Source organism: Lissotriton helveticus, chromosome 4_1 (assembly GCF_964261635.1).
Source record: "Lissotriton helveticus chromosome 4_1, aLisHel1.1, whole genome shotgun sequence".
Taxonomy (NCBI): domain Eukaryota; kingdom Metazoa; phylum Chordata; class Amphibia; order Caudata; family Salamandridae; genus Lissotriton; species Lissotriton helveticus.
Window position 1 is genome coordinate 474968245 of NC_136063.1, and position 17226 is coordinate 474985470.

A 17226-nucleotide genomic window follows, 5' to 3' on the forward strand; every position below is an offset into this window, starting at 1 on the left:
TGAGAAAAACAAGAATGTCATGCTGATGCATTTGCGTGATGCGAGAAAATATGAAAATGAAATTAATAGAGTTCTGTGAATAACAATCAAACATACATTAAAATGAACGCAATATACACACAGTTGTACTGAAGAAATGTAGAAAATGTTCTCTGCTAAGAAAAACTGACATAAAATGATGAGGGGCCTCGGAAATGCATATGAAAAATAATACATGCACTGAAAAGTGTCACGTTAAAAATGATGCTTACATGATAATGTGCCAAATAATGACTAGGCAGAAATATTGTATTACTGCTTAATAGACATGTAATTCGTGAAAATAGTAATAACTGAATTAATGAAGAAGATTAAATGAAGTTGCAAATGTGTGATTCTTTTTTAATGAATATTAACACAATAGGGATTTAGCAGTTTTTTTATGTAGGCTTGTTTTTTTTTCTTTCTTTACGTTAATGCAAAATCATGTGAGGCAGTCACCTAAACCACATGAGAACTTTCTGCAAAGTTCCACTTCTGCTCTGTTTAACAATGAATGCACTTCTCACTAGAAGCATATTTGATAGAACTGTAGCAAGTATTGTTGCAAACTCAGGGAAAGGCACCTGGGAACGAACTGACTATGAACAAATACAAGTACCTCCTACTTTCAGGGATTTGACAAAATGCTAACTAAATGGAGTACATAAATATTAATGAGAATTGCAAAAAAGGATTACTTAACTCATCCGGAATTACAGAATTCACTGATCACCCCATAACACCATGAAAGACCAATGAAAACCCCATGAACTGATGGGATTGATACGTTAAGGGAGTATAACTGCCCCATCCAGGGTGAGACAGGGGCTGGCTGTCACTTTTCATCTTCCTGTCTGGCATGCTGTCAGTTTGACATTCGATTTCCTATTATAATTTTCTATGTCTGTTCCATGTACTAGTGATGGAAGACTCTGATGTACTGAACTTTATTTCAAACTGCAACCTCTAATCGAGTGCTGTGCCGGCTGGCAGAGGGGTGTGGGAAATAACCTTTCGGCTCTCTGTAGGCTGAATCGTTGTTTTTGAAATTGATCTGTGCTAAACTGTGTGATTACCTGCAATAAAAAAATCTATAATTAAATCCAACCTCTAAATTGTTTGCGATCGGTCTATGCAGTGCGAGGCAATAGATAAATGTTTTTCCTGAATTATCTTGATCGATTGGGTCTCATTCTATTGGTCCTATTTGTTATCCTAAGGAATTTATAGGAGTGGCTAAAGAAAGTTTTGATTATTGAATTGCGAAGATTAGGGTTAGATTAGCAATTATCTATTCCAGGTCCTCATAGGATAATTGCTTGCATCTTCCGAGTATGCTAGTCCCTATCAGCTCAACATAAAAGATCAATCGGAGGACCCAAGTTGTGTGATAATGGGGAGTATGGAATGAAAGTTATTATCAATTAAGTGAATTAGAAAGTGGAACAAATGATATTAGATTTTTAGAATTGGTAAGAAAATGTTTGTAAGCGTTCCACTGCAACAACAGCAAGACACTTTAATTAATCAATGGCGTAAATTGAAGAATGGCTAAAGGGTGGCTGACCGAAATCCTACTCTGTGTATTATTCACAATGGTCATAGTTTAGCCCAGACCTAGAACCCAGGGTTCGACTGAAAGCAGCAGTGAAACATCCTACAAGCACATAGTTATTTTGCTTTGGTACTAGAGGACGCATCTTTGAGCTTGGATAAAGTGTAGACACATCAACAGAAAAAAAGATATCACAGTGAAATACATAAAAATACATTCAGTAGGGGTGAAGAAAAAATAATAAACACATGTGGCACAAGATGTACTAAATATAACCATGGCATTAAGGTTTTTTCCTTAATTTATTGTAGCAATATTATGCACACTTACAGATGGGTGACCTGCCACTTCTATTAATTCTGCTACAGCACTTTTAACAGCTGTCGGGTCTCTCACATTGCACTGCACTGCATGGACCTGTTGTAGAAAGAAAAATATTATAGCGGCCAACCCTTATGTGGAATACTTAATTTATTTGATCAAAATGAGGCATACAAAATGAAGACTTAACTACTAAGAATTTCCCTTTATTTACCTTTCAAAAAAAGATGTACGGATCGACATAGACTAAACATATGTGCAATGGAAAAAGTCTAAAAAGGTTTAGGTAAGTGTTAAATAACCCTTAATAAAACGCTTTTTCCCTGCTACTTCGATTCAAAAAGTCATTTTAATTTTGTAGAGTGATTCACGCCTTCTCTATCACTCTTAGAACGCAAAGCAAACACAAGGAGATGATGGACGGAAAGCTGAAACCTTTCAGACATTCACCCCCAGTCACAGACCTAGGTTAATTCCATCATCATCCTTTAGCTCACTTTGCCACCTCAGTTCAGACCCAGCTATATGCAAATCAGTCTCGACCCTGTGCCTCATACGAACAGTCCAGGCCGAACTGCCAAGCCAGGTCTTCCATGAACCGGAAACAAGAATCCTGGGACCGGTTTCTGGGTAACACCCTTCATCAGCCAGGCTAGTGAGCAAGGGACCCAGATCTGGGCATACCCTGCCAACTTAGGGCGAACAAAGCAAACAAGGAGATGGACGGAGCGCTGAAACTTTCAGACACTCAATTCCAGTCACAGATCTGGGTTGAGTCCGTCATCATTCTTTAGCTCACTTCACCACCTCAGTTCAGACCCACCTATATGCAAATCAGTCTTGACCCTGTGTCTCATGGGAACAGTCCACCCCGAACTGCCAAGCCAGGTCTTCCCTGAACCGGAAACAAGCATCATGGGACAGGTTTCTGGGTAACACCCTTCATCAGCCAACCTAGGTTGAATCCAGTGGCAAAGTGAGCAAGGGACCCACGTCTGGGCATACCCTGCCAACTTAGGGCAAACAAAGCAAACACAAGGTCCAGGGAAGACATAGCTTGGCAGTTTCGGCTGGACTGTTCCCATGAGGCACAGGGTCAGGACTGATTTGCATATAACTGTGTCTGAACTGGGGTGGTGAAGTGAGCTAAAGAACGATGATGGATTCAACCCAGAACTGTGACTGGGGGTGAGTGTCTGAAAAGTTTCAGCGTTCCGTCCATCATCTCCTTGTGTTTGCTTTGTTCGCCCAAAGTTGGCAGGGTATGCCCAGACGTGGGTCCCTTGCTCACTAAAAAAACAAATTCCCCTGGGTGTCTAGTTTTCAAAAATGTATAGGTTTGCTAAGTTTCCCTAGGTGCCGGCAGAGCTAGGGTTAAAAAACTACAGGTAGGCACTTTGCCAAAAAAGGGCCATTTTTCACTGCGAAATCGAAGTTCGACCACTTTACGTTTTGCGCCGTTTCCTGTCGCAGGCACTAGACTGACCCACGCAAGTGAGGTACCATTTTTCTCAGAAGACTTTGGGGAACGTGGGGTGCATGGAAATTTGTTGATCCACGCAGATTCCAGAACTTTCCACCACAGAAATGTGAGGAAAATGTGTTTTTTGTGTCAATGTTTTAAGTTTACAAGGGATTCTGGGTAACAGAACCTGGTGGGAAGCAGTCGAGTCATCCCATCCTGGATTCCCCAGGGTGTCTAGTTTTCAAAAATGTATAGGTTTGCTAGGTTTCCCTAGGTGCCGGCCGAGCTAGGGTTAAAAAACTACAGCTAGGCACTCTGCCAAAAAAGGGTCATTTTTCACTGCAAAATTGAGGTGCGACCACGTTGCGTTTTGCACTGTTTCCTGTCGCAGGCACAAGGCCGACCCACGCAAGTGAGGTACCATTTTTCTCAGAAGACTTTGGGGAACGCGGGGTGCAAATTTGTTGATCCACGCAGATTCCAGAACTTTCCACCACAGAAATGTGAGGCAAATGTGTTTTTTTGGTCAATTTTTTAGGTTTACATGGGATTCTGGGTAACAGAACCTGGTGGGAAGCAGTCAAGTCACCCCATCCTGAATTCCCCAGGGTGTCTACTTTTCAAAAATGTATAGGTTTGCTAGGTTTCCCTAGGTGCCAGCCGAGCTAGGGTACAAAAACTACAGCTAGGCACTCTGCCAAAAAAGGGTCATTTTTTACTGCGAAAATTGAGGTGTGACGACGTGTTTTGCGCCGTTTTCTGTCGCAGGCACAAGGCCGACCCACACAAGTGAGGTACCATTTTTAGCTGGAGACTTAGGGTAATTCAGGTTTGTAAAGCAACTGTTATTACCTATTGAGTTTTGATGCGTTTCTGCCTTCCAAATGAAAGACATTGTGTAAAAAAGAAGTCATTTTGAAAAATGACCAATAATTCTCATGCTAGTACGAGTATTCCCAATTTTGAAAATGTGCAAATATATACTGTTTCTAAACTCTATAATTTGTACCCAATTCAGAAATACATAGGTGTCTTTCATACCGATTTTTCCATGTATACATTTTCCCTGAATAATTGCTCTATACCCGGTACATAATAAAATACCATTGCAAGTTGCTGCTCAGTTTTTGGCTCAGGGTTCGTCGGGTTCTTGGTGAACCTACAAGTCCTATATATCCCCACAACCAGGAAGGTCCAACGGATGTAACAGTATATTGCTTTAAAGAGCTGTCATAATTACAAGAAGTTACAGGTGAAAATATTGAGACAAAAGGCTGTTTTTTTCAACTAATTTAAAATTTTTCCAATATTTAACTGTTAGTTTCTATAAAGAAACCTTCATGGATTTAGACAAATGACCCCTTTCTGAATTCAGAATTTTGTCTACTTTACTAAAATGTATAGCTTTACAGGATACATTATTGCTTTCATACTCATTTTTACCATTAACTGGAAGAAGGTTAAAAGCACTAAAAATAGCAAAAATAGGCTATGTCCCAGAAAAATGCCAAAACTGTGTGAAAAATGTTGGTTCTCTGACAAAAGACTCATTCCCTAAAAGCTGGAAAAATGGTGATTTCAGCCCCACAAACCCTTTTTTGAACACATTTGCAGGGAAAAACCCAGCAGCTTTCATCTGCAGCCCGTTTTTCCCATTTTTCTGAAAAAAACAAAAATGTTACTGTATTTTGCTTAATTTCTGGGACCCCTACAATGGAATCCACAAACCCTGGGTACCTTTAGAATCCCCATGATGTTGGAAGAAAAGGACGCAAAATTTGCGTGGATACCTTATCTGGTCAAAAAGTTACAGGGGCCTAAGCATGCACTACCCCAAATAGCCAAAAAAAGGCTTAGCACAGGAAGGGAACAGGCCTAGCAGCAAAGGGGTTAAAAAACACACAAAGGGAGACAAACTTTCATAAACATGGACACTGATGCTCCTGTGGTGTCACTCATGATCAACTAACTCATTTGCGGTCTGGAAAAGTTACAGCTGAGCAATTCCTTTGTGACTATGTCCTCGATGGTTAGTTAACTTGTTCACTTATTAACTTACTTGGACACGAAGTCTAAAAATGACCCAATCACTAGCCGACACGTTGGCAGACACAGATATATTAAGTATTTGCCATTTATCTCACATAGCCCCTTGAGAGTGCTTGTGACAGCTAAACATAAGCACTTAAACATGTAACCTTAACAATGGTTTACTATTCATCCACCGGATCACAAGGTTTAAAAGTAAAACTTTTGAAATTCAAAAAGAACCCGTAACTGTTGATTCAATAGGGTACTTCCTTGCTTAAATAGGTTTGCATAACGAAGTGCACATTTTCACATATGGAAATGTCAGGTTGAAGTGAAATTTCACCTGCTTAGTTTTATTTTGTTTCTCCAGGAGTAAAAATATACTTCCATTGGAAAATATTTTCGTCTAGACCTTCAACAGTTTTGGTGGCGTGTTCTCCCCTGATCAACACTGAAAACAAATTTCTACCTTCGACAAGAGTAAAGCTCCAATATTTGCTTAGTGGAAACTCCCTGCAAAATATTTGAAAATATCCATATTGTTTGAGAATCAGGATTAAAATACGCGACTTGTGAAAGCAGCAAATTATGTATAATTTAATTTTCAAAGTAAATTTAGAAATTCATCATGAACGCCAATGGATTGAATGGTGTTTTATTAAGAAGCGTGTTCATGTTTCACATGTTATTCCTCTGCAGGAATGTTAGAATCTTCTGCAGCATGGATAGTTGTTTATAGCTGCCTTGACAAATTAGTTTACTAAGGGTTGCGGAAGGGAAAAGGTGGTATAATCTGAGAAAAATATTACACACAGGTCATTATCTTGTTGTGTCGGGATAGGAAGGCTCTGAGGTGAGCTGAGAGGATAGCAACTAATGTCAGGTTGTTGTGCAGTTTACGCTTGCATTCGGTTTGGGTAGCGTTCCTTTAGGCAAAGATCATCTCAATATGAGCCTACAGGTTTTCTCCAATGACACACTTGCTACTTTGATATACTTTCTCTTAGTATAAATCTGAGGATGTTATTGGGTAATCAACGCTCCTCTGACCGTAGGCCATTTGCTTTTGTACATTTTGCTCCTTTAAAGTTCTTATGTGGTATGTACATCTGGAGCAGAACTTAATTTGTAAAAAGCAAGCAGACGAACAAATAAAGAAGTGCAGGGGGCAACATTTTTCTTCGGACTCTGCTAGTTTGGTTGCGGACTATCAAGTGTGAGAAATTCGATTATTAATTTGGGAGAGGGAACCAGCCAGCTTAATAACACAGTTTCAATAAGAAAACCTTGCTCAATCCCTTGTCTCCACTACATAAGCAGCAGGCATTTCCTACAGAAATGTGTGCTGGGTATTTATATTTAAGCAACAATACTGCAGACAGATAACAATGCAATACAATTTCAAAAGCAAGTTAGTGAAATATAGAAACAGTTAAATTTCACAAAAGAAGACACAAACGGTAAAAATCAGATTAATGCACTGAAAGATAGGAATTGTTAACATTTTAAAAGTAAAAAACACTAATTAAGAACAAACTACCAATCGAAGTCCACGCTTGCTGTTTACCAGGTTCTAGTGGCAATTTCAGGCTGACTGCATGGACTGTCGGTTGGGTAAGCCATGCAGGTTGCACAAGTCCATAATAGAACGTTGGGACTTGAACTTTATTTTTATGGAATTAAACTATTTAGCAAGATGAGGGCGGAAGCCGATGCCAGGGAGGGTCCATCAAACTCAGTTACACCTAGACTGGTCTCTTGCTGGCACCAACCGCTCCAACAGAGACAACGTTGAATTATGTAGCCAACAAAATTGCTTTGCAGGTGGGGTGACTTTGCCATCATGTCCCGATCCAAAGTGGTGATTCACTTTTTTGATTACCAGAAACCTCCAGTGGGCCAAGAAAATTCTGTAGCTGACGAGGGGCACACAAAGTCAGATACTCCCTTTTCAGTGATCCCAGGGTAGCCTTGAACTTCGCTTGAAAAGGCTTAGCAAGCGACAAACTGGAAATTCATAACTACCCATCTTGCATCTTTTTCTCAGGAAGTTTTGACAACTTTTCTCTCTTCTTTAAAGTCAAAGAAATTAAAACTTCTTTCTTGCAGGGGGAGGAAACCTCAGTCCCTGTTTCTCCCACAGCTTTCAGGGATAGCTCCCTCTTCAGCAACATCACCCACAGGGTTTAGTGCAGTACATTCTCAGCAGGGTAGATGGTTCCTACAAACAAGTTGGAGTCCAACCCCTGGCCTTTTGTGTCTCTGAGGACAGAAAAGACTGAACAAATAAAGGGCTAACCATCAGACCCTTTGAAAGCACTTCCAGTCTCTTGCTACTAGTGGATGGAGCAGGACACCCCTCAGTCTGCTTCACAAGCAGGTCCAGACAGAAACGTCCATAATAGTTTACAATAGGTTCAGTCGGGTTCAGCTGGTGGTGGGAAGACATGTTTATCTTGTACATTAGCCAGTAATTGCTGAAAACCTCTCTTCCACCCTTACAGAATTCCCACAAACCAAAGACTTCACTTTTGTAGTAATTCAAAGTCATTCCTCTTTGACTTTCTACAGACTATCCCAGAAACATTCGTTGTTAATAGCAAGTTTCTGACTTCAATGTTCAGGACTCCTTAACCCCACTCAGGCCTTGCTCCTGGAAAATAACCCTCTAACCCCCAACTGTTCCACAAGCCAACTATGCCCAAAAGGGAGCCAAGACTGAGGTCTGTGAGCGGGCCCCCATTCAAATGCTTCCTTCCCACAAACTTCGGATGAACATAAATTTGCCAAAAGATAGGCCTCAGCTTTGACCATTTCGATTGCCACCTTTTCCCGTACACACCCAATTGCCACCTTCCAGATAAGTGCCCTATGATTACTACTTTCAGCCTGTTCACAGAAGCAATTCTATTATCCCCTGGCAGAAAGTCCGGGTCACGCCTAGTGTAGGCATGACCACAGTCAGAAGGGATATTCAACAGAGAGGAATTAATTACTGCTAAAGCTTCCAGTCAGCACAAAAAAGTTCTTCTTTTACAAAAGTATCTTTCCAACAGATTTACAAAATCGACCTCCACTGAATAAGGATTTTAATGAATAATAAAAATATATTTTGAACTATATATGCTTTTTCCACTCCATACATGCATCAGAATCGGAACTACATTAGCCTATACGGTGAACATAGCACTCAATATAACTCAAGCACTAATATCTGTTGCTTGCTGAGATGTGGGGACTACCGCTTCCAGAATCCAGCGCTGCAATCTCCCACCAGAAGGTGGCAAGGCAGCTTCTCATTGGTCCAGGAGGCCCTCTTAAGGGCTATAATACTCCCACAAAGCGGGACATGATCGCGCATTCCCGGGACAAGGGTGGACCCTTCTGCACCCAGACGAGGCTGGGCTGGGCCACACTTATTTAATCTCGTAGCAAGTGGATTTAGTGGATTGTGTTGTGCCTGAACTACCCAAGGTGAGATTTTAACTTTACCATTCCTACAGTTTGCATTCATGGGGAAGAGCAAACTATCAGGAGATTTTCCTGAACACGCCCTTCTATTTCCATTGACATTATGCTTGAGAGGGCTGTTGGTAATATTGGTAATGAAATCGAATTTGCAGACCACAGACTATCTCTGGGGCATGGGCTATTGCAAGCTTATCATTCCGCAGCCAAGATTAACGCTTTTTGGCCCTCAGAAGGCAAGGCAGGCTCATCACCTGGGAATGCTTGATCCAGTGTCCCTTGTGTTGATTTAGTTGTCACCACTGCGGCTGAGTACGAGTTTGGTAATCCCACTAATTCTCAGTCTGCCCCAAGCCTAGCGGTTAAGATTACAAGGGAGGACAGTTGCTGCAAAGCAGAAATAGCCTCTCCCTTGTCCAACTAATAGAGGTCAGCTGCTTTCCTGGGTCCAGCCTTTATCGCAGTCATCAGCACAGTCTTCTGCAAGCCAGACATGTGGCATTACGCTAGAGGAGCCCTTATCATTGGATGATTTTGGTGAGAAACTCAGTGGCATCCTTGCAGAGAACATTAAACCTCAGAAGGAGTGACTGGACCGATAGAGGGTCTTATGGCTAACACTTTTAACCATGTAAGTACTGATTCCACTGCAAACAAGGGCAGCAATCTATTCTGTCATGATACAACACACCTGCAAAACTCACAGCGCATAACTCGCAGACTGTGGCTAACAGTCCTTAAGTGACTACTCTGGGTAACTGAGGACCAGTGTCGAATTCAACTGGAGGGGGCTTGGACTTTGTGAAACCTAGAGCCCATTTTACCTCAGTTCCCCTGTCCGACATCCCTCCACTCTTCCTCTCAGGTTACCGGCAGTTCTGCTCTTGCTCCTTGCCAAGATACTTTGAATCTCCCCCCAGCAGCTTGTCCAAATATTCTAATCTTGGCTGAGATTTCCCCTCTCATGGCTAGTCGGCAGAAGTCATGTGATCAGCTTCAGAACATGGTTGCTCATTGGGTTTCCAAGCACAAGCATTTTAATGTATGTGACCATAATAATGTGACTATAATGGGGAGGAGGGTGGGCTGGCTTGGTCAGTCAAAGACAAATATAGCAGGGGAGTGCATTGTTCTAAATTTCTGGAGACCTGCTTGCGTACAGAAAATATTGAGAGTAAAGGAATTTAAGTTTGACTGAAGCCAAGATGTTACCCCTTGGTTATTTCTACAATCCTTCAATCCCCTTGGTTATTTTTACAATCCTTCTATCCCCTTTCCAGACATCTGTGGTGGTCCAGCCCAAACTCATAGTGTTCCCTGCATAAATATGCTCTTTTCACTTAGTGACTTGGAGAATATACATTGACGCCATGGTGACCTATCGGAGACACAGCAGCCATCTATTAATAATGATTTACTTACATTGGACCCTGCCACTACTACCCTTGGGGGACATTCTGAAGTGCAGTGGCCCAGGATGCCTGTGCTGCATCACTTACATATACACAACGTTGACCCTGTAACACATCCCTGTACTTCCAGTTCTGGGACTCCTCCTAGGGATAGGGGAGCCCCATCACTAAAAGTATTAAGTTGCAATGTGGCAGGTCTCTGGGCATCGATCAATATACCAGATTGGCTTAACTTTATCAAGGGCCATGATATTGTCTGTCCGTGCAGTGCAGAACTAGTCTCATTTCTTACAACCCCAGATTGGGTTAACGCACTACATGCTGTAGGCCCGACTGAATGTGAAGTACCCACCTTTCGGGGTAGAGGTAACTTTCCTATAAATAGATTACATGATTGTCACTTGTAGCCTAGAGGGCCTACATTTCCAAAGCACAATGGTCCCATCCAGCAATAGCGCCCACAATCCCATTGAGATAATGTTATCTCTTCCTTCCAAGGAAATGTTTAGGATGGACATTGGAGCCCGCGACCTACAGCCTTCAACTGACAATTTAAGGTTGGTGTGGAGTGTGCAAGATCCAGCTCAGTTTTTTTATCACCATAATTAGGGCAAATCTGGAGAAGTTGGCGCAGTGACTAACTGAAGAGAATAATGACTGTCAGGTTGGAGGAGGCCTTCACTAGTCTATGCATTAGTATTAGGGAGGCCTTTCTAAATCCTCTATGGCGAATTTTCCAAGATGGTTTAACACTGAATGTTCCGCTGGAAATAGGGCACTGTATTAAGACTTGGCTTCTAAACCAAGGGACCCTGTACTGGTGCCCCTCTTACGTAAACAATATAAAAAGACCACGGCCAAATGGTGGCAGGAGGCAATTGTTAGTCAATGGGATATGTTAGTGTAGGCATCACAGAAGAACAGATCTGAGTTGAAACGTAAATTTCCATGTCATGCCACGTTGCTAGTGACAAGAGACAGGAGCACTTTAGTAAAATATATGCTGCACCATTAACTTCCAACACTTTTTCTATAGACCTTTATCTTGTCTCACAATTTTGGACAATGCTGACAGAAGTTGAGGAAGCCATCAATGAAAGAGTCGATGGCAAGATGCCGGGTCCCAAAGGACTTTCCTCTCCCTGATAAGTGGGGCACATCTATTATTGTGCCCATTTTTAGGTTGAGCTAGACAGCGAATGTGCTGTCTGTTCGAGACCCGAAGTGATTGGTCTGTGGGCTTCTAGGCCATCCCGATTCTTGCAATTGCTTTTCATTAGTCTGTGTCAGTGTCCTTTAAAAATCCTTGCTTGCAAGTGGTCAGTCCTGCCACTTTATCACACCTTTCTCTCTTCTGTTCCTCCCACAGAGCAGGGATTTAGTACTGCCTCATTCCTATATGGTTCTTTATATGCTCTTTGAGGGGCTACATTTTCTTGGTTTCCAGCTTTGTTACCATTTGTCTATGTTCAGCTTAAGCGCCCTAGCTGCTTACATTTAACTATAGTATTCTTCCTCCCACCGCCTCTTAATGCCACAGTGGTGTTACGGACGTCTCCTGCCTCTTGCTTGTATTATTTTAGCCATTTTTTGCAATTTTGGATGGCGACCATCAGTTGGGCTTCTTTTGGTAAGACGTTTTGTTGGTTTTGGGCTTTCTTTTAACGGGATTGGGCTTGTTTTAGCCCTTTTTATTTTTACTTTTGGATGTCGAGTTTGTTTCATTTGTCTCTCACCCCCGACCCCTTGACCTCCCCTCCGAGATCGCTGTTTATTTATTTATTTTAAATTTAAATTGCAAGACTATTACGTGATTTGCTACAAGATAGAATGTTAAGCTGATGCCGAGGCTCAAACCCTGTTCCCCAGCTCCCGAGTCAGCAGCTCTGACCTCTGTATCACAGCCTCTCCCTCTGGGGACAGCATGTTAGAAATTAGACAACCGATTTCTCCACATCTGCATTATACAGGAATGCTTGCCATTGCAATACTGATGTGTTAAGTGTTATGCATATTTTGCTCTTCGACCATTCTACCGGAAAAAGTTTGAAATTACTTCCACCTTAAACCAGATGCAGCTAGCATGACACCATTCCCAGCGAGGGAAGTTAAAGTTCCTATGTTCATGCATTTCAGAAAGCATTTGCTTTTGAAACCTATCTTCTCATTTATATTCATTAAAAGAATGTTGAATTCTTATTTTACGAGACTTATCAAAGGTGTTAAACCTTTCTGGTTTGGCAGATGTTCAATATGTTGCAAGATACTAAGCCTTTCTACCCATTTATTTTTTATGATTAAGCAATTTTTTTTCATGTACTTGAAAAGATTCCTTGAATAAATGGGTAAGACATTGCTGTGGGTGAGCAGTCAACATCCGGGTCATTTGCCAGTTTATTTCATAATAGTCTTGTTCAAGTTGTCGCTTTCACAATTGCATCCAGGTGACAAGCATTGCAAATCCCATTTCACTTCCTGAGTTTGTCAATGTGAAAATATTCCCTTGGACTTAATCTCTTGTGCAGACGAAAGAACGAGCGCAAAGGGCAGGAATTGTTTTCAAGGTTTTGAAAGAGCTTTCGGATATGAAGGCACGAGTCTCTACATAACCAATTTCAGTGAACCTTTAGATTTAGAAAATCGTAACTAATTTATGCAGGCATGATTTTTCACGTAGTCTCTCTAATGTGCTTCTCTTTACCTGTTGCTTTGAAGCCGTACTCTAGGTGGGGTTAATTTGATCTCCAGTAAAATTAGATATGTGCGGTTATTTAATTTTCAATTAGTTTAGCTGCTTTGAACATACTGCAAGAATTTACTTTATATGTTTTACCACCTAAAGAATGCCTGTTTGAACCCACAAATGAAGGAAACTTATGAATTCATAGCTGCCATTCTTGCATTGGGTCTTGGGTCTGCGATCTTTTTTTCCTTTACCTCTTTTTATACCCGATGAATACTACGTGCCTGCTCAGGCTCGCTGCCTAGCTTGGGGATGCAGGTGGTAATAGTACAGCACGGCCACCCCTCACAATAAACGCTAGAAGAGAGACCACAATCTCATGTTTATTTTGGGGGATGGAGCTCATGTTTATTTTTGGGGATGTTCCTGGTATCCGCGTGGGACTGCATCTGGCAAAGTTTCATAAAAATGAAATTCATTTTGAAAGCATAAACACGTCATTTAAGTGGTTTCCAAGGCACTGAGGAGCAGACTGGCACTCATCTGTCTAGTGGTTTGTTTGTATAGAATAAGTTACTTACCTTCTGTAACGATATATCTGTAAGAGACATAGGTTAGGTATAGATTCCTCACCTTAGAAATACCCCCAGGCGTCAGACTGGATCCGGAGAATTTTTTCCTCAGCAGAACCTCTGCGCATCGATAGGTGGCGTTGGTCGACTCGGCGTTCGTCATTGGCGTGGTTGCTGGAATGACGTTGCGGAATCTACTTAGACGCCGCCCCTGCGCGCTGAAGTCAATTTTTTACGCAAAGAAATCAGTTTGCAGAACGGGGAGGAGGAGTGGGGCTGTGAGGAAACCATAACAAACCTATGTCACTTACAGATATATCATTACAGAAGGTAAGTAACTTGTTCATCTGAAAGAGACACTTAGTTATGGATTCCTCACCTTGGAATAGATAACCCAGCAACACCAACCCCGGAGGTGGGTCTGCGAACCAAGTTCACACCAGAAAGTCCTGGAGAACTGAACGGTCGAAGAAGCTGACCCTCCGGACTTGGCTGTCCAGGCAATAGTGTTTGGTAAAAGTGAAGCCCACGTAGCTGCCTGGCAGATGTCAAGAATGGGGACTCCACGTCCCAAAGCATTAGTGGCTGACGTGGCCCTGGTGGAATGGGCACGCAACCAAACTGAATGTTCCTTTGTCGCTAAGGAATAGCAGATCTTGATGCAAAGAACGACCCATCGGGAGATGGTTAATGTTTGCACAGCTCGACCTTTCTAGGCGCCCAGATAACCAACAAAGAGCTGGTCATCCACCCGGAATGGTTTTGTGCAATCCAGATAGAACGAATGTGCATGTTTTGGAACCAGACGGTGGAGCCTCTCTTCCTCTTTAGAAAGATGCGGAGGTGGAAAGAAGGTGGGCAAAGCGATGATCTGTCCTATATGGAAAGAGGTAACCACTTTGAGAAGGAAAAAAGGCCTAGTGCGGAGGAAACTTTATCAGGATTAACAGACAGGTAATGAGGCTTAGAAGAAAGGGCTTGTAGCTCACTCACCCTGCGAGCAGAGGTGATGGCAACCAGAAAAGCAGTTTTAAGGGTCAAGAGTCTGAGAGGACAGTTATGTAGCGGCTCGAAAGGTGCGCACATAATGTAGGTCAGAACTAGGTTCAAGTCCCATTGGGGCATTACGAAAGGAATGGGAGTAAACAAGTGAGTAATAACCTTAAGGAAGCGATTTACAATAGGGGACTTGAAAAGAGAAGGCTAGTCAGGAAGACGAAGGAAGGATGAAATGGCCGAAAGATAGCCGTTGAGAGTGCCCAGAGCACAGCCCTGCTGGGCCAAAGAAAGAATGAAGAGGAGAACTTTTGAAAGGGGGCAGAAAGGGGATCCAAAGCCTTTGCTTGGCACCATACCACAAATTTGTTCTATCTACAGGAGTATACCTTTGTAGTGGAGGGACGCCTGGCTGCCAAGATTACATTACAGACATTGGGAGGAAGGTCAAATGCTGTGAACTGTAATGTAATGTAATGTAAATTTAATTTATAAAGCGCGGCTTATGCCCAAAGGCATCTTGGTGCTGTCGTATTCTGATCAAAGGACATCGGAGCTGAATATCATGGTAGACGGGAGAGGGAAAACTTTATCTGTCCGGTGTAAAAAGCCATGTTTTAGAGACTTCCTGAATCTAAAAAGGGAAGTAGTTGTTTTTAGAGAAAGTGGCAAATCATTCAAAGCATTGCGTTGTCCTGTAAATACTTCTCCCTCCCCCTCCCACTTGTGCTCTTTTTAAATGGGGGGGGGGCACCATGTTCCTGGCTCAGCATGAACGCAGTGTTCTTGCTGGAGTATACCATTTAAATCTTTTCATAAGCTGGTGTGGCCCTAGTCCGTGCAAAGACTTAAACGCCACGCAGAGGACTTTAAACTTACACCGTTGTCTAACTGGCAACCAGTGTAGCCTTTTGATGGCTTCTTTTGCTGATTCATATGTAGGTATTTTAAAAATGAAGTGGGCCGCTGCATGCTGCAGAATCTGGAGTCTGTTCAGGTGGCCTGATGTCAAGGTGAGATAGAGACCATTACAGTAGTCTATCCATGTAAGGACCAAAGCCATGGTCACTGTTTTTAAAAGATCAGGGGGTAGAAACATTTAGATTTTTTTTAACATCCTTATGTAACAAAAAGACACCGATGTTTTGTTAACTTGTTCTTTAAATTTTAACTCGCAGTCCAGCACAACACCCATGTTCTTTACCTTGTTAGAGGGTATGGGCAGTGTGTCTAGCTCGGGCGGCCACCAATCTGGTGTCCAGAGAGAGGGTTTGTTGCCGAAGATGATCACCACGGTTTTTGAGGCATTCAGCTTCAGGCAATTATAATCCACCCGAATGCTCACCTTCATGCATAAGCTGAAAGCCACATCATCGCTAGTTCCCCCTATTGGTTGAAGACACCACAGTTTGGGTGTCGTTGGCGTATGAGGCCAGGGTAAAGCCTGCATTTTTGATTATCAACGCCAATGGTGTAACATATAGATTAACAAGTGTAGGGCTCAATGCAGATCCCTGTGGAAGTCCACATGACAGGGAGAATTGCCTAGAGACACAGTTGCCCAATGCCACGTTTTGTTGTCGGTTTGGTAAAAACGATTTTCGGAGATCCACAGCAGTTTCTTTTAACCCCAGGTCCTGGAACCAGTCGACCAGGATCTTGTGGCTGACCGTGTCAAAGGCCGCAACGAGATCAAGCAGCACCAGTGCCGCCGTCTCCCCTCCATCAAGAAATTCACGTATGTCTTCCCTAGCCACAATTAGTGCTGATTCAGTACTATGGTGTTTCCTGAATCCGTGTTGTGTGTCGTCTAAAAATTAGTTTTCTTCTATACATGTTGAAATTTGTTGGTTCATAATTTTCTCTGCCAATTTAGCAGCAAAAGGGAGTTTTGAAATGGGGCGACAATTGCTCGGGTCGGCGGAATCCAGGTTATCTTTCTTCAGAAGTGGGAGGATAGAGGCAAGTTTCCAGTGAGCTGGGAAGGTCCCACTAGTGAACATCTGATTAAGAATAAATCCCAAGTTTTTTGCCTCTTGGACAGGCAACATATGCATTATACTGGGCGGACAGGGATCATATGGTGAGCCAGATTTGATTGACAGGATTAGGTCTAAGTTGTTCCGCCGGAGGGATCATTAAAGTGGAAAAACTCCTTCTGTCCTCTCGGTTGGTTGTCAGCTGTTCCGCCTGATGGTTAACTACTACGTTTGCAGCAAATTTATTGTAGAGGTTTACAACCTTCTCCTGAAAAAACTAGCTAGCGTGTCGCGAAAGTCTTGGTTTATCCCAACGTGATTAGCACTGATAGGCATAACCAGTTTCTTTATCACAGAAAAGAGTTTTATTAGAATAACAGGCGGCTTTTATGTGCTCTGTGAAATAGATGGTCCTTGCTGTTAAGATGCTCTCTTTATGCTTAGCAAGTTTAGCTTTATAAATTACCCTTTCTTCTGCCTCTTAATTTTTTCTCCCTCTTTGGTCTTGTCTGCGGCAATCCTGCCTAGATAACCTGAGCTTGTCTTTATACCATGGCTGTGATTTTTTTTTTCCCTTTTGAATTTTTGTAAGTGATTGGTGCTACGGTGTCTAAAGCAGTTTTTAACCAAAACGAGAAGTTCCCCACATTCTCCTCCAGGTTGTCTCCTAGTTGACAGGGAATTGAAGTAGTGGCCTCTCCTAATTCTGCCGAGTGTATTTTA

At 42.3% G+C, this 17226-nt stretch overlaps 1 protein-coding gene across 1 annotated transcript in view; it reads right to left on the bottom strand.

The window, feature by feature from the left end:
* Positions 1-17226, bottom strand: part of DECR1 (2,4-dienoyl-CoA reductase 1) — a 234374-nt gene that overhangs the window by 124196 nt on the left and 92952 nt on the right. Inside the window, exon 4 of the mRNA XM_078687063.1 lies at positions 1907-1993. Within this exon, the coding sequence (XP_078543189.1) occupies positions 1907-1993 (87 nt within the window). The remainder of the gene's footprint in view (positions 1-1906; positions 1994-17226) is intronic.